Below are 18,858 nucleotides of genomic sequence, written 5' to 3'. Positions count from 1 at the left end.
GCAGGCAAGTGGTGCAAATTGCTTTCCCTTCAGGAGATACATCTCCCGCTGGCACAGTGCCCTCCTTTACAGCCACATGGGGCCCACATTGATACTTTGCTAGTTACAGCTCCTACTCTCGGAGGGTGCGTATCTTGATCCATAAAACAGAGCCATTCAGGCCACTATTGACCCGGATGAATGGCAATGGCAGATATGTGATGGTTGCGGGGCTTTTGGATAAGCGTAAGGTCCTACTTGTGAATGTGTATGCGTTTAACATTGACGCTCCTGAATTTTTTCAGGATATCCATTTGCACATGGATATAGATCACATCCTGATGGGTGGGGACTTTAATTTGCCTGTAGGCCAAGTATTGGACACTAATTCTTGTGCCCCGACATCCAAGCCCTGCTCCCTTAGGGCTCTGAGGGATCTCTGCACCACCTTCGCTTTACATGACCCGTGTCGACTGGTTGGCAGGGGCACATTGACCTACACCTTTCGGTTCTGCTCCCCCATGGTACTTGGTCACGTATTGACTATTGGCTATTGACGGGCGATACTGTACAGTGGGTTACAGATGTCACGCATTAACCTAGGACGTTATCTGACCATTCCCCCGTACCTGCAGCTTGTGCGGCCAGGACATTTTGGAGGTCCCCAAACATGGCATTGTTTGAAGCTCTGTTCTGTGCTGCCTTGTGGGAGAGGGTGGTCAAGTATTTTAAACTAAAGGAGGACTCAGTGGGTACCTGGTCAGTATTGTGGGAAGCCTTTAAGGCCTACATCAGAGACATCTGCATTTCTACATACTCTGGTGTCCTGGAGGAGAGAAGTTGTGATCTGGCACAGGTGGAGGGACCTCTTGTTGACATTGACTGTGTGACGAGGCTGCCAATATCGCCCCCAACCTGGGGTGTCGTAGGGCTTTGCTTGATGAGTTTACTGCATTGGTGGAGTGGGAGGTTCATTACATGGGCAAATATAGCCTGTAGATACAGAGAGGGGGACAGACCTGGGAGACTTCTGGCCAGATTGATCCAGCCTCCACATCCTGCATCCCATATCCTTGAATTTAAAAGACCTGCTGAGGTCCAAGAGGAGCTTCTCAAATACTATACCATGCTTTATACAGCACAGGCGGGGCCACCCGGTCCCACTTTACAGGACTATTCAGATGACATTGTTATGGTCTGGTTCACATCCGCCCAACAACAGTTCCTTAGTGAACCCTTCTCTGCTGAGGAGGTGTCGCAGGCGACAGACTCGCTGGATGGGACACGCGCCCCAAGGTTGCATGGGTTTACTGGGGTGTTCTACAAGAAATACAAAGATATTCTAAGTCTTCATCTGGCATCGGTGTATGCCGAGGCTCTGGATGCTGGGGCTCTCCCTGCATCTATGATAGAAGCAGTTATTGCCCTTTTGTCGAAACCCGGCAAAGACCCTCTATATTGTGGGTCAATTCGCCCTCTCTCTCTAATAAATTTCAACCAGAAGATCCTGGCCAAAATGATTGCTACCAGTCTCTCCCTCTTGTTGGACACAATTATTTCCCCTGCTCAGTCTGGCTTTGTTCCGCACCGCTCCACCTCTATCAACCTTTGCACTGTCTTTCCGGTGATAAACAGAGTGTCCCCAGAGGTTTCAGCGGCAATCGCCTTATTGGATGCCCAAAAGCCTTTTGATTTACTTGAGTGGCCCTTTCTACATGCTGTCCTTAATAAGCTTGGGTTCCCCTGAGGCTACGTCAAACTGATTGCCCTGCTGTATTCACATCCCACAGCAGCCATACGGCTTAATGGTGAGCTCTCCTCATTTTTCCCCCATAACACGCGCTACACGGCAGGGATGGCCTTTGTCAATTCTGCTCTTTATTCTGGCAATGGACCCCGTGGTACGCCACTTATGTAAGGGACATATCTACAGGGACCTGCAGTGGTCCAGTGGACCGCTCCTGGTGTTGCTATATGCAGTTGAGATCCTGCTATTTGTCTGCCATCCTGATACGAACCTGGCGCCAGTATTGGCAGAGGTGACTCACTTTGGAGAGTTCTAAGGGGCTGCATGTAAGTTGGAGAAAGTCAGAGTTGTTTCTGCTGACTGACATTACTCGTCCACCTGAGACAGATTTTCCCTTGCGCTGGTGCCCGGACTCAGCAAAATATTTAGGTATTCATTTGCACAGAGTCGAGGAGCAGGTGATACGGCTACATTATGGGCCCGCGGTGGAGAGATTCACTGCACAGGTGAATAGGTGGGTGAAGCTGCCGATCTCTATGGCGGGCCCAATATCGCTCATAAAAATGGTGGTTCTCCCACAATTTCTGTATCTATTTCTAAATATTCTGATCCAGCTCACCAACTCTTTTTTTGCTTCTTAGCCCCGTCATTCGACTGGTATGGGTGGATAAACATCTGCGCTTTTGATGGGAGATCCTCACTCTCTCACATGAGCGAGGTGGGTTTGTAGTCCCTCACTTCCAGCTTTACTATTTGGTGGCGCAGTGTCAGTACACATATCACTGCTATCATCCTTATGTTGGTCTTCCTTACTCTATCCCAGAGCGGGACCTAGCAGATCCTGTCCCACTGAGTGCCCTTTTGCCTAGGGGTGTTCCAATACACTGCAGAGATATTCAGACTATTCAAAACAAAGCTAGCTGGGCATGGCGCAGTCTGATGTGATTGCTTGAATGTGATACATTGTACTCCCCTGCACTGACCCTGATTAACGGACCATTTATACCCATCACACAGGAGGCGCTTGTACAGACTACAATACGAGTTTTTCAATTTCACACTTTCGGGAATGTTTTCCCAGATGACCACATATTTTCACCCACTACAGATACTCGCTTAGCAGACACAACACACACTTTCAACACTTTGTACTATGCCGCCTACAGCGCACCATGCGAGCACGCAACACTACGTATCTATTGGCTCCTGCAGAGTTTACACCACTTACCCTGGTTGCTACGGCAGACTCTGGGTGCGCTTGGTATCCAGACTTTACTCAGTTTGCATTAGGACTCTACCAGTTCCAGATGCATGACTAAGGGAATCTTGGGAGAGAGATCTGGGTCGTCCACTATCCAAAAAAGTCTGGGAAGCATGCAGTGCGCAGACCAGGTTTTTCTCACCTAACCAACGCCACAAGTTAGTACACTTCAAATTCCTTAGAAGGGTATACATTACCCCCCCCGAGATACAGACCGAATGGACCCGAGCCGCTCCGCTGCCTGCCCCAAGTGCTGTGCATTGATCGCTGATTTTTCACATATGACCTGGACCTGCCCTAACATTAGCCCTTTTTGGTGCAAGGTGTATGACAGATTGTCAGCCATTGTGGGTTGGCCTATGCGACCGGAACGACTTTCAGCCGTTCTCAGCTACACAGGCGACTTACCCAAGCCCATAAAGAGTCTCACAGCAATATCATTCCTGATGGCTAAATGAGAGGTTGCAATCTGATGGGGGTCTGAACATGCATCTAGCGTTCATTCCTGGTTGGCCAGTCTAACGTATCGTGACACTAATAGCGAACTTTACGCCTCACTACAGCTGGCGAGATTTAGGCCTAGGGAAATTTAGCAGCCTCTGAGGAAGTACATGTCCACACTGGCCACTTCTCCTCCCACGCCGCAGCCAACTAACGATGCCAGCTCATGTTGAATCAATCCACGCATGTCAATCTGTCTATTTCAGTACTGTTTGCTCCCTACTACTGCCCAGTTGTCCTGTGTGTACACAAGATGATATTATATGTAATTTGTGCTGCTGTTTGACCATTTATATGCTGTACAGTGCACGTTTGAACTGCATTGCTATATGTTTGTTCTTTGATATGTTTTAAAATGATAAAGTATTACAAAATAAAAAAAAAACATTAATATTAGGAAGACAAACTTCCTGAATTAATTTAGAAATAAAAATGAAGTAGCATAAAGACACAAAAATAATTAAAAATGGATATTGGCGACCAGAGATATTGATTTGGAAAGTTTTAAGGCAAAATGATTCAAGGAACACTGGAGCTATAAAGATCACTTTCAGTCTACGTGGATCTGGGGAGTTGTTTGTTATTGTTTTATATATAAGGACTTTAGCTTTTTGAGATAGTTCTTTTGTCAGAACCCTATTTTCTAATGGAGAGGAGTCTGCTATATGAGCTCCTTTAGATATATTGCTTGCTAATGCATGGCAAAGCTGAACATACTTAGATGATTCACAGTTTGGTATTGGTACTCTCTTCTTAGTTATTCCCAAAGTGACGGTCTATTCTTTTCCTCAGACAACTGCCACTTTGGTAATTCTGATCATGGCCCATTTCCGGAACACTTTTGGGGGTCCCCACTTCCTTTCATCTGTCACTGTCCTGCAAGGCTTTTTAGCTGGTATCCTTTCTTATCTGGTGGTTGTTTCCGATGCCTTCAGTGAGAGTCTTCCTTTTCCCCCCACCTGTACAGGAACGCTATGTTGTCTCAAGACACCATTGCATATCTGTTTGCCTAACACAGGATTCATGTGATAGCCAAAATGCCCAGTAATTTATTTGCACCATCTGTGAGGCCCAAAAGGAATTCTATATATGTGGCAGGGCAATGCCACCATCAGATAAACCCTATTTAACTTTGTAAGTGGTATTTACGGTGGATGTCCACCCGAAATAAGCAGTCTGAGCTCTGTCTCGATCTTTCTAAATACACTGTCTGGTACCAAATATAGTGTGATCTGAAGGGCATGTGTGAATTTCTGTTCGAACAGTCAGTTTGAACTTTGCCACCCGCCCAGGAAGGGACAGTGGCAGGAAACACCAACGTTTCATGTCTTCTTTACAGTTATGTAATATCTCTTTGCGTAAACTCTCTTTAATTCAGAGTTATGTAGATGAAGTATTTAAATCACTCCTGTGCTATACTGAATTGACCCAGGAGTGTCCCATCAGGAGGCCATCTTGACAGGGGGTGCAGCTCTGACTTTACCCAGTTAACACTACAGCTTGAGTATTTGCCAAACATGTTAATATCTGTAACAAGTGCCCAAGCAGTGCCTTTGGACTCGTCAAATATAGCATATCATCACCTGCATAAAGTGAGATACGTTCACACCAGGTCGTGTCCCAAAAGAGGCCTCTGAAGAACGCATCTTTTCACACCCAATAGGCAAACAGCTAGAAGGCCAGGTCACCTGGCACTGGGGAGCGAGAGCATCTCTGTCTTGTCCCTTTCCCCAGAAGGAATGATCTTGATGGAGTCCCACTGACTTTCACTCTTGCTAGAGGAGTGTTGTATAATAACACATAATGACACATAATTCAGACAAAACCACATCTGTTTAAAAACTTCAAGCATATGCCTTAGTGAAATCATGAGAGTCCACTATTGCATCAGAAATGAAAACAAGGAAAGATTAACAGCAAACTGTCCTGCCGCATATATATACATCACCTAACCATGTAGGCTTACAAGCCGCACTTCAGGAATGACCTAGCTAATACATGAAAACAGGTTTTTGTACATGGCAACCACACTTTTGATTGTCTAGTGTTACTGCAATCCTTTTAAACTTCAGCCCAGCCAGAGCAGACTCGATTGTGCTCCCTAAATCCATATATTTTTGTGTTACATGTGGGTAGGGTAAATACACACTGCAGCCCACATATGGCAGGTACCTTCCACACTTCTGGTGCGTTCTCTACGCAATGGACAGAGAACACAGATGGTAGCATTGACTAGCAGTGTCACAGTGCAGGGAGACATAATAGCAATAAGAGGTTCCAGAAAAAAGGCTAAAAATCAGAAGTGATCACACAGAAAAGGCGACTCTGTCCCTATTAAGTATAGTCTTCTAGAGTAAAACACCCAATAAAATGAATGAGCTAGAATGGTAGGTGATTTGATATCTGGTCAATTGGGCTGTGAGAGACTGGATCGCAAACACTAATTGGATGATTTTATCTAGAGAACAATTGGGAAGGGGAGGCCAAAAATGGTCTGCACATGTGAGGAGACATTGATAGCATGCATATATCCAGTGGTCAAGGGTCTCCACCTCAAGAACATGATGACACAGGGATGAGGTCACCACCATGAACTATTGTGAGGTCCCTCAATTTTCACCTGTATGATGGAGGTCCAAAGACACAGCAACTGCAGACAACAGGAAAAAACAACATTCTGGGTAGTTGGCAACATATTCCTGCCCAACAAAGGACACTTTATTGGTTATTCTTAAAGAGTTCCTTTAGGTTCCAAATAAATAATAATCATCTTGCCAACAGTGTAGCAGAAACCTATTAATAAAGAGTTATGTTTTCTTTCATGAGACCATTGCAGTATGTTTCAGTAGCCATTAGAGGCATAATGTCCGCAATCTGCTTCCCTGGGACTACATTTTTGAGGCTATCCCTGACGTTAATGAGTGAAAATGGTATCAGACTCTAGCAACATGCAAGCCATTTAAAACACGTATTCTTTCAAAACAATGTTATTACATTTATATCAGGCATTGTGATTCTTAGAGAAAAGGAGAGGGCACTGTAGTCAACTCAAATTGACTGTGAATCTAGAGTCAACCAGGAAAACTCTATTGTTGGGTATCCATTATATACATACTCTGCAGAGAGAAAAAGGTTGCCACTGGTTAAGTGGAGATGCAGAAAGAATTTCCTACTGAAGCCTGCATACCATTAGGACTCGGGCAGCCACATCTTCAAATTGGACTGATAAATTAAAATGCATATAAGGTTTTCCAATAATTATATCTGATTGTGACAGACTAAGCAAGATCTAAACCTGGTCATCATGCTTGAGGTGGTACTTACAGGCCATGTTCCTTCTGCAAAAATTTCGGATTTGCAAAGTTCATTCTGTTGAGTAGCATGAATGATCAGCAAATACATACATGAGACTCACTTACCACTACATTAATTACACATTCACTGGTTACAGTAAGACTTCGATCTCCCAACTCTGGAAATCTCCTCACACTCCGTCTTTGAATATCTAGCAGATAGATGCATGCTTATGATGCAGAAAATTATATCCCCGCTAACAAATGACCACATCAAAATCTTGCTTGTATGGACTCATCAAACAGATTATGTAGAAATTGAAAACAGATATGCATATAGACCTAAACATTTAGCGAGTTCCTCGCTGTATTTGTAATAATCTATAACCTTGTGAAACAGACTGCATCTGAAACCATGCTTGCTTTTAGTAGCAGTTAAAAAGGTCCAATATGAAGTAAATATATTTGATCTTGTAAAAATTAAAGTTTTGGAAAGTTGTCATTTTAATACCAAGATGTGTCCAACAGAGATATTATATATAAACTGTTGTGCATAATCTCCTACTCTCCAGTGTGTGTTGTTGCTAGTTTTGCTGCAGGTTCACGAGTCTCCCTGGCAGTCACTCACCACCAGCACATGGAGTCAGCGCACACCATCTTGCAGTGCTCCACGTGGCAGTGGGAGGTGAGAAACACAACACTTTACAATGTTACCAGATTGATGCTAAATTATACTGCTGTTCCTTGCTATCATTTTATTTAGGTATTTAAGTTTTTGTGTGGCTGAAATCAGGCCCCACAGAATGTCAAGAGAATGCCAGATTGGGGGGGGGGGGCTGGGGGGCCTGAAGAAGCAACAAATAAGCATAGGGTACTAAATGCAAGAAAGGGGCCATGGGTTAGGAGACTTGAAGGTGGAAGCAGCACACAAGGGAGAGCAAGGCAATACATGCACTCCCACGGAGTGCTCATAGAAAAAGAAAATATAGTTACCTGAATGTAAGCAGCAGAAGATTACAAGTCATTCAACAGAAATGATGGTAAAGAAGCTATTCTGCAGCAATGGGCTGACAAAGATAACACATTAGGTATTTGCATTGTTCACAAAAAGCCTTTGGACAACAAACAACTAAAACCTTTTTCTGTGCAAGACCTAAAAATGAAATAACATTGAAAGCATGGAAGACGTACTCCATAGATGTGGGCAAGGGCACTGCTTATACTAATGGAAGAACTGTAAAATAATTGTCCCCAGCGGAGATGGAAAGATTGCAAAAATGCTGACACATCACAACACATACTATGTATCCATATGAAAACAGGAATTTATGTCATAAAAAGGAGTGAATACAAAGGTGTAAAAACACAATAGAAGATAAAATCGTAGGTGGGGATAAGAGAGTTCAAGAGAAGTATACCTTTAGCATAAACCATCAAATTATTTCACACTTAGAATTAGAGAGGCAGCCAATTCCTCCAGAGTTATTTAGAGTTATTAATGTTCTTACCACTCCCCTGGGCATGCCCAAGTTGGAGAATTCTCAAAACTTCTGCAACAAAATAGCTAAATTTTTCGAAGGTAAAATTTTAAACATCTACTCTAGCTTTCCTCCGGACAAGGCTCAGGGGATCTTCTCTCCCATGGTTGCTACATCGATGCTCCCTTCTACCATACCCACTGCCACTCCCGAAATTCCTTGTCTACTCTCTAAGTTCAAAATTCCATCTCAAGATGTTATTTGTAAGCTGCTCCTCGAATGCAAATCAGGCTCCCATTAGATCCCTGCCCCCCTTCCATTTTTCAACTGGTCCCGGAGTTGGTGGCATCTATGCTGGTCCCAATTTTTCCAGGAGGTCCTTACGACTAGCATATATCCAACGGCATGGAAAGAAACCATCATAATTCCCTTAAAAAAGAAGGAAACTGGTAAGCTTGATGACTTAACTAATCTACGCCTTGCTTCCTTGCCTGGCCAAAATTTTGGAAAAATATATTAATAAAGAATTGGTCAACTTTCTGCTAGAGTCAGGGGGCTTAGACATCTCTCAACATAGATTCCAGAAATCCCACAGTACTGAATCAGCTCTCATCTCTTCATCAGATACTATTCGCAGACTGGTAGATGAGGGTCAGGGTGTCTTTCTGGTTATGTTGGACTTATCTGCAGCATTTGATACCATTGCTCCCCATATTCTGCTAGAACGTTTACATCAGATAGGCAGAGATCAAGCCCTTAAGCTCATTGAATCTTTTCTTTTCAATAGATAGGCTACAGTAAGTAGCGGAGACTTTAGATCCCCTGCCTATCTTCTGCCATGCCGGGTTCCTCAGGGCTCTTCACTTAGCCCTACGTTATTTAATGGTTATGCGGCCCCACTGGCAGAATTAATACGCTCATTTGGCTTCATCCCGACCTCCTATGCAGATGATACCCAAATTATCATTCCGATTAACAAAGACATGAAGGAAGTGGCGGCCCGTTTTAACGCTTGTATCTTAGCGGTGAACAGTTGGATGAAGGCTAACTGGCTAAAACTGAATTGTGAAAAAACTGAGATCCTCTGCTTTGGGATCAGCAGGGAACAGTGGTAGTCCAATTGGTGGCCCAAAGAGTGTGGCACCCTTCCTATGCCAGGGTCCACCTCTAGGAACTTAGGACTACTGTTTGACGACCGTCTATCCTTTAAACCCCAGCTCAATCAGATTATTAAAACTGTATGTGGACTCTTAAGAAATTGAAGAAAATTTTTCCCTACATCCCAAAACTTTGGAGAATTACTGCTACTCTGGCCTTGGTCATTTCCAGATTGGACTATGAGAATGCGCTTTTGCTCAATCTAGATAAAGGATCATTGAATAAACTGCAGCTGATGCAGAACACTGCTGCTAGATTATTACTGAACCTGCCACGATCGGCCTCTGCTAAGAAGAGCCTTGAAAGCTTGCACTGGCTTCCGGTAGTCCAACGGATTTCTTTTAAAGCCCTCGGTATTACCCACAAAGCCGCACACGGGATTGGACCTATGTATTTGATGGCTAAATTACAGTGGTACAGACCTAAAAGGCTGCTGCATTCTGCCAGCACTTATCAAATTCAAGTCCCCCGCACCAAAAAGGTGAAGTGGGGTGACAAAGCATTTACTATCGCAGCTGCTAAGGTTTGGAATTCACTCCCGTTGGAACTGAGAAGAGAACATAATTACCTTACTTTCAGGAAACGGGTTAAGACTTGGCTCTTCCCGCGATAAGCCTGGACCCTGAGTCTCTCCCTGAGCCGGCACAGCCTCACCCTAGGTAGCGCTTCGATGCCCTCGGGCCGGAACGGGCTTTACAAATACACTATAAATACATACATACATAAATGATGATGAACGAGAGATGGCAAGTGAATAGCAGTGGTTTCCTGTATTTTTTGGAAAGATTAATGCTTGTTAGTGAGGCACACCTCTGGAAAGCTAGAGTTCCAGAATCTTGAGGAGCATAGAGAGAAGGATTGAGTCAGAATTTTCCTGGTCTCAAAACCTGGAGTCTTTCAACACAGGAAGCCAAATGTAACTTACAGAGGACGCTTACCACCTTGGTATTCGGTACTGATATGCACAATAAAATGTGCTGTAACATGAACAGATGGAAACTTATTAATAATGCTTATTTTTAATTAAAAAACAGTACACAGGAACATTCAGACTATGACTGAATCAGTTAGTGCGATCTATACTGTCTTCATTACAACTGCATATCTATTTTTTAATTCCCATTTCCCACATACACAGAAGGCTCCAAACTGTGAAAAGGCTTTGGAATGACTTTTGTGTTTAACTTCTATATGCATGTCAGATTTAATTTACATCATGTTCATCGGTATATGTCTTTCTGCTCCTGCAACATTCATTTTTCAAACTGGAGATGTACCAACTTGGCAAAGGTCATGGATATTCTTCCATTTCCAGGAGTGTCTTTGCACATCGGTTGAAGCAAACAGATGGATTGGTGTATCATACTCTGCATTTTTCACAAATGTATCAGTAGCCTTTTCTTCCTCGAAATCTTGCTCTGTTATCCAACTGTAAAATCAAGCACAGTTAATTTAGCTTTGCATTGTATAATACTGAAAACCACTTATTAAAAGCCATAAATATAAAAGATGCTTCAAATGATGCAAATGTAAAATGTTCACAATTTAAGGCCTCTGCATGCATTGTGTTTTTTTTGTGGCTAATAACAGTTTTACATTGACTGATTTTTATAGAACAGAAAAAATAATCGTTCAGGAAATTCACCAGAATAATGTTAATCCATATAAACCATCTGATCTCCTTTAGATCAACTGGAGCCGACTAGAGGTAAATGGTGGGTTAATGGTCTTGTAAAGCTGAATGTCCACCCAAAAAGAGTAACTAGGCATTCAAAAAGCGCTTGCTTAATAGCATGTCTGTAGGGATAGGTCTGATTAGCTCTGCTGACAATGAAACAGACAGGTCCTCAGGGCTTTATGGAATTTTAGAAAATGGTGATCTTTTCAGATAATTAACGGTTGAGAATTTCACATATGTGTTGCGGCCACAGAAAAAGCTCTGCCGCAGATTGTAAACCATAGAACTTAAGGAATCTGCTTTTTTAATGTAAAACAATCAAACCTTCTAGCAGTACAAAGTCACAAATTAATGCCTACCTTCCAAAGAGAGAAGCAATATGGGCTATGAAATGTCCCATTTATTACAAACAGATTTTGGATAAATGTATTTCCTGAATTGTACTTCAGTAATAGTTGTCTGTTTTAACACAAAGTTTGATTGTATTTGCCATTGTTTAATTCCATTCCAACTATGTATTTAATTAGTTTGCAAAGAGCTACCTTGTGATGGGAGTTACTTCAAAGCACCACTGTATGGTGAGTGTAGACCTTGCCTAGCCACCTCCTGCTCCCCTGCCAACAGTATCCTTGGCTAGCGTGTAAGGAATCACTGTTCAGGGGCTCTGCCCCTACTTAATTAGGCAGGGTGGGGAGCTGTCCCAAAAAACCTTTAGCAAGAATGGACTTTAGATCAGATTTGTTTTTATTTTTCTTTAAGAGTACCTGGCTAGCAAGGTTTCTGAGGTCAGGGGGAAGCATGTTCCATACTTGATTTAAAAAAAAAAAAATTATTAGTATTTTCACAACACAAGTACAGGTCAGAACAGCACCTTATTTTAACCATTTTCATCATGCCTCCACAGGAAGTGGCGTCACAAGCGTCCACTGTACATTTTCAAATTACAGGCTCTTGTATCATTACTCACAATTCCTGCGCTCACCAGCTTTCCTAACCACCTGCAACACGTGAGTAACTACAAGGGGAAGCATTCAAATGAGCAGTCTACATGTATTAGTATAAAAACAGTAGAACCATTAATATAACTATTAGTTTAAACAGTGAGTTCCAAGTGGGCTATCATCCAGTATCTCACTCAGGAGAGTGTATGTGGAAGGGGGGCGGACGGGTCGAGGGGGAAGAGAGGTAGTCGACAAGCAGCCACAGTAAGCAAGGTACGGACATACTCAGCATGTTAACTGCAGCGCACCTTATGCATAGTTCTCTAAAACCTACAGGTAACCAATCACCCTGATGCTACCACCCTCCTGTGTATGTAGCCATGACCCCATGTGTGTTCCTAGTCGGCTATTCCACTCTCATTCACGGATCCTGATCCTCCCAATGATGAGTAATTATAGTGTCCAGGGTTTTCCAGCACTTCTGTCCATTGAGGGGCTGTCAGTCATCTCCCTATTCCCAGAACTTCCTCGCTACGGATCGCCTGGTCCTCTGCCCGAGCCCATTCGCTGACAGTTGCCTCCCATCTTTCTATCACCAGTCCAACCGCAGATTTCCATGTCATGAAAATCTGCCTCTTGGCTAATATGAAGGCCAAATCAAAAAAACGGTTTCCCAGACTCTTATATCAACACAGGACAAGGTCATGTGAAAATAATCTGCCTCCGCTAGTGCACAGCGAGGAAAATTCTTAGGCTCCCCTCCATATCTCAAAGTTAATTTCTTCGGGGAGAGATAGGTCTGGCAAAGGTAATTAAAAAGAATTACTTTAAACAAGGGATTCCGGAATACATTCTGTGGATAAGCCAACATCTTCATCCATTCCCAATGTGGAACTTCTCTGCCTAATATGTCATCCCATTTTTGCCTGAGGGTGCTCAAATCTTTCTGCACTATCCCTTGGAGGATACCATAGAACTATTTAACCAGATGTCCACCCTTTCCTCGGGACAGCATTAAATGCAAGAACTTATGTGTCCGGGATTCATCAACCCCTGTTTCCTAGCGAGCAGTAAAGGTCTAGACCAGGGTTCTGCAAAGTCGGTCCTGGAGAGCCGGGTCCATGCCAGATTTTTTAGCATATCCACACTTAGAAGAATGTAGATTTCTGAAACATCTTTTTTCTAAATGTGGATATGCTAAAAAACTGGCATGGACCTGGCTCTCCAGGACCGACTTTGCAGAACCCTGGTCTAGACCAATACATAATTGGTGAGGAACTGCCCAGAGGGCAAGTTGTGTGCATCAACAAGGACCTGCAGGGGAATCAGTATGGGTGCTTTGAAAAAGTTGCCAACTGTCATCAACCCCACCTCTGTCCATGTCACCAGCTGTGCCGCCCAGAAGACGGTGGGGTAGCAAAGGGGATTACAATGGCCACTCCCTCATTCGTGCCCCCAGCATAGTGGCACCATCTAGAGCACACCATCCCTTCTCCTCCCGGATATTCACCTCAGTAATCAGGCCAGAAGTGCTCCCTGATTAGGTACGGTACCCATGGGTCCCAGTTTGGTCAGATTTGTGGCATCCAGAGTATATCCCAGTGCAGTTGAGCAGCCAGGTACTATAGCTTGAAGTCTGGCATCCCCAGGAACCCTTCTAATATAGGCGGTCTAAGAGTGTCCAAGGACACCTGGTGAACCCTCCCCCCGCAAAGTCCCAGATAATCTCTCTCAACAGTGAATCTAATTGCCTAAACTTCAGGGTAGGCATCCAGGCTGGGAGATTGGTAAAATAATAAAGCAACCAGGGCAGCATAATTATTTTAGCCAGAGCTTTCCGTGCCATAATGGGAAGTTGGAGCAAGTGACAAAAGCCTACATACCCTCTCAGAAAGCGCAGCACTACCCATATGTTGCCCTCCCCTATGTCCTCTAGGGAATGATAAATTTGAACTCCCAGGTATCTGAACGTCAAGGGTGCCCAGCTGATCTATGGCATCAAGGCCAGCGGTTGGTCCATGTCAGGAAGTATCAGGAAAACACAGGTCTTTGCCAGATTTACCTGCAGACCAGATAACTTGCCAAACTCATGTAAGAGCTGTAACATAAAACGGGACATCATTGGTTATGTTGGACACGCACAATAACAAGGCGTCAGCATATAGCAATATCAAATGCTCAGTGCCAGCAACCCAGATACCAATATTCAGTCCTCACAACCTACACAATTCTGTCAATGGCTCAATAGCAAGGGCAAACAGGAGCGGGGACAACAGGTACCCCTGCCTGGTTCCTTGAGATACATCATATGAGTCCAGCACGATCCGGCCCGTTTGGACCCCAGCAGTAGGGTTGGTATATAATAGACAGACCCATGCCTGCCACAAGGCCCCAACTACATTTGATTCATAAGTGCACCCAGACAGGCTCAGCTGACGGTGCCATCAGGCCCCCCCTTGCATCTCCATCCTGCCAGGGAGCAACCAGTACAGAGTACAAGCAGCATCGATTAAGGAAGATGTTACACTGGTCGGGATGGACTCACTCATCAGATCACGATCAGAAGCGCTTCCAGAATTATGTGTGAACTGGTCTGAAATGGCCTCCTGGAGGCCCTCTCTGTAGGTGTGATCTTCAATGGCACAGGGACAAAGCTGTCACATGGGGATTGCTGGCCTAGGTGTGCCAAACTGGATTCCCAACAGTAGCAGGTTGTGGTTTGAGATAGTGTGACCAAGGTATTCAGCGTGATGAGCTGATTGGCAAAGGGGTGCAGAACACAGGACGTTATTCATGCAGAACAAATAGGCTAGAGTAAAAGGAGTAATCCCTCTCTCCACTATGTTGCATCCTCCAAACATCTTAAAAACCCCAACTGGATACCCAGTCTTGAAACCCCTTTGCAATCCTATGCGCCAGTGCCTCTGGGAGCAGCAGGATAGAGCAGTCCATGGTAGTGTCAGCCGCGCAGTTCAAGTCCCCTCCAATAATCATGTCCCTTCCATGAAGAGAACCCAGCTGTGCAGACAAGCGGGTCAGAAATGGCAGTTGGTCCTGATTAGGAGCATACTCAAACCCAAGCATGGGGGGGGGGGAGGCTCTTCCCAGGCATCCTACGCAGTGATGAAAGGCCAGCAGCCCCCACCCCCTGAAAAAAACAAGAGCTATGGTGAAAATAATACAAATATATATATATATAATACTACAAGAGCGCCAGATGGATGCCACCTAAAGCCAGGAGGACCTCTTCATAGTCACTCGGTAGTGTCTTAAGCCCCATGGTATATGGTTACAATGTAACCCATCATGTATCACTTTCGTCTTGTGTGTCTGCCTTACCAACATGCAGTCAGATATTCAAAGCAGATCGTCAGCTGTCTGCGGTGTCACAAATGGTGACTCTGCGTACCAACGGAAGTGTCATCCAAGGTAAAGTCCACAGAGTATCTATAAGAATGAGCCCCTGTATCCGAGTCCGAGTTGTGCTTGTGGGTAAAGCCTGTTACTGCCAGGAGGGCTGCAGCCTTGTCCCTCTCTGCCTGGGCTTTCATTGGACTCTGAACATGGCTCGCATTAGCCTGATCCCGACGTCTCTGCCTCAGATGCCGGCGCAGGAGAGATTGTCGTTCCGGTGCACTGCCGTTTGTGCCCTCTGCCCGACACTTGTCCACCAACCCAGGTGTGGGAAGGATTCAGGAAAATGTGCACCGTTCCGCCCAAAAAACCCCGTAGTTTAGCAGGAAATAGGAGAGAGTATCTATGGCTGACTGTAGGAGGCTGGACTGGCTTGTAGTGAGTACCTAGGGGTACTTGCACCTTGCACCAGGCCCAGTTATCCCTTATTAGTGTATAGGGTGTCTAGCAGCATAGGCTGATAGATAATGGTAGCTTAGCAGAGCAGCTTAGGCTGAACTAGGAGACGAGTGAAGCTCCTACAGTACCACTTAGTGTCATATGCACAATATCATAAGAAAACACAATACACAGTTATACTAAAAATAAAGGTACTTTATTTTTATGACAATATGCCAAAGTATCTCAGAGTGTACCCTCAGTGAGAGGATAGGAAATATACACAAGATATATATACACACAATACCAAAATATGCAGTAATAGTCTTATAAAACAGTGCAAACAATGTATAGTTACAATAGGATGCAATGGGGACACATAGGGATAGGGGCAACACAAACCATATACTCCAAAAGTGGAATGCGAACCACGAATGGACCCCAAACCTATGTGACCTTGTAGAGGGTCGCTGGGACTATTAGAAAATTGTGAGGGTTAGAAAAATAGCCCACCCCAAGACCCTGAAAAGTGAGTGCAAAGTGCACTAAAGTTCCCCAAAGGACAAAGAAGTCGTGATAGGGGAATAAGGCAGGAAAGACACAAACCAACAATGCAACAACGATGGATTTCCAATCTGGGATACCTGTGGAACAAGGGGACCAAGTCCAAAAGTCACAAGCAAGTCGGAGATGGGCAGATGCCCAGGAAATGCCAGCTGCGGGTGCAAAGAAGCTTCTACTGGACAGAAGAAGCTGAGGTTTCTGCAGGAACGCAAAGGGCTAGAGACTTCCCCTTTGGTGGACGGATCCCTCTCGCCGTGGAGAGTCGTGCAGAAGTGTTTTCTCGCCGAAAGAACGCCAACAAGCCTTGCTAGCTGCAAATCGTGCGGTTAGCGTTTTTGGATGCTGCTGTGGCCCAGGAGGGACCTGGAGGTCGCAAATTAGACCAGGAGGTAGAGGGGACGTCGAGCAAGACAAGGAGCCCTCTTAGCAGCAGGTAGCACCCGGAGAAGTGCCAGAAACAGGCACTACGAGGATGCGTGAAACAGTGCTCACCCGAAGTTACACAAAGGAGTCCCACGTCGCCGGAGACCAACTTAGAAAGTCGTGCAATGCAGGTTAGAGTGCCGTGGACCCAGGCTTGGCTGTGCACAAAGGATTTCCGCCGGAAGTGCACAGGGGCCGGAGTAGCTGCAAAAGTCGCGGTTCCCAGCAATGAGGTCTAGCGAGGTGAGGCAAGGACTTACCTCCACCAAACTTGGACTGAAGAGTCACTGGACTGTGGGAGTCACTTGGACAGAGTTGCTGGATTCGAGGGACCTCGCTCTTCGTGCTGAGAGGAGACCCAAGGGACCGGTAATGCAGCTTTTTGGTGCCTGCGGTTGCAGGGGGAAGATTCCGTCGACCCACGGGAGATTTCTTCGGAGCTTCTAGTGCAGAGAGGAGGCAGACTACCCCCACAGAATGCACCACCAGGAAAACAGTCGAGAAGGCGGCAGGATCAGCGTTACAGAGTTGCAGTAGTCGTCTTTGCTACTATGTTGCAGTTTTGCAGGCTTCCAGCGCGGTCAGCAGTCGATTCCTTGGCAGAAGGTGAAGAGAGAGATGCAGAGGAACTCGGATGAGCTCTTGCATTCGTTATCTAAGGAATCCCAAGAGACAGAGACCCTAAATAGCCAGAAAAGAGGGTTTGGCTACCTAGGAGAGAGGATAGGCTAGCAACACCTGAAGGAGCCTATCACAAGGAGTCTCTGACGTCACCTGGTGGCACTGGCCACTCAGAGCAGTCCAGTGTGCCAGCAGCACCTCTGTTTCCAAGATGGCAGAGGTCTGGAGCACACTGGAGGAGCTCTGGGCACCTCCCAGGGGAGGTACAGGTCAGGGGAGTGGTCACTCCCCTTTCCTTTGTCCAGTTTCGCGCCAGAGCAGGGCTAAGGGGTCCCTGAACCGGTGTAGACTGGCTTATGCAGAAATGGGCACCAAAAGTGCCCATGAAAGCATTTCCAGAGGCTGGGGGAGGCTACTCCTCCCCTGCCTTCACACCATTTTCCAAAGGGAGAGGGTGTAACACCCTCTCTCAGAGGAAGTCCTTTGTTCTGCCATCCTGGGCCAGGCCTGGCTGGACCCCAGGAGGGCAGATGCCTGTCTGAGGGGTTGGCAGCAGCAGCAGCTGCAGTGAAACCCCGGGAAAGGCAGTTTGGCAGTACCAGGGTCTGTGCTACAGACCACTGGGATCATGGGATTGTGCCAACTATGCCAGGATGGTATAGAGGGGGCAATTCCATGATCATAGACATATTACATGGCCATATTCGGAGTTACCATTGTGAAGCTACATATAGGTAGTGACCTATATGTAGTGCACACGTGTAATAGTGTCCCTGCACTCACAAAGTCCGGGGAATTGGCCCTGAACAATGTGGGGGCACCTTGGCTAGTGCCAGGGTGCCCACACACTAAGTAACTTTGCACCTAACCTTTACCAGGTAAAGGTTAGACATATAGGTGACTTATAAGTTACTTAAGTGCAGTGTAAAATGGCTGTGAAATAACGTGTGCGTTATTTCACTCAGGCTGCAGTGGCAGGCCTGTGTAAGAATTGTCAGAGCTCCATATGGGTGGCAAAAGAAATGCTGCAGCCCATAGGGATCTCCTGGAACCCCAATACCCTGGGTACCTCAGTACCATATACTAGGGAATTATAAGGGTGTTACAGTAAGCCAATGTAAATTGGTAAAATTGGTCACTAGCCTGTTAGTGACAATTTGAAAGAAATGAGAGAGCATAACCACTGAGGTTCTGATTAGCAGAGCCTCAGTGAGACAGTTAGTCACTACACAGGTAACACATTCAGGCACACTTATGAGCACTGGGGCCCTGGGTGACAGGGTCCCAGTGACACATACAACTAAAACAACATATATACAGTGAAAAATGGGGGTAAGATGCCAGGCAAGATGGTACTTTCCTACACTGACTTCAAGCAAGTTCTTGCTTAACTTCCAGAAAGGAAGCTCTTTTAGCCTGCAC

At 45.3% G+C, this 18,858-nt stretch overlaps 1 protein-coding gene across 1 annotated transcript in view; it reads right to left on the bottom strand.

The window, feature by feature from the left end:
- Nucleotides 1-10,417: 10,417 nt before the first annotated feature.
- COA5 (cytochrome c oxidase assembly factor 5) overlaps nucleotides 10,418-18,858 on the bottom strand; it is a 41,143-nt gene continuing 32,702 nt past the window's right edge. The window contains exon 3 of the mRNA XM_069204328.1: nucleotides 10,418-10,846. Within this exon, the coding sequence (XP_069060429.1) occupies nucleotides 10,805-10,846 (42 nt within the window). The 3' untranslated portion in view covers nucleotides 10,418-10,804. The remainder of the gene's footprint in view (nucleotides 10,847-18,858) is intronic.

Source organism: Pleurodeles waltl, chromosome 8 (assembly GCF_031143425.1).
Source record: "Pleurodeles waltl isolate 20211129_DDA chromosome 8, aPleWal1.hap1.20221129, whole genome shotgun sequence".
Lineage (NCBI taxonomy): Eukaryota > Metazoa > Chordata > Amphibia > Caudata > Salamandridae > Pleurodeles > Pleurodeles waltl.
Note: the sequence above shows the minus strand (reverse complement) of the source record. Positions and strands in the feature narration are given on the sequence as shown.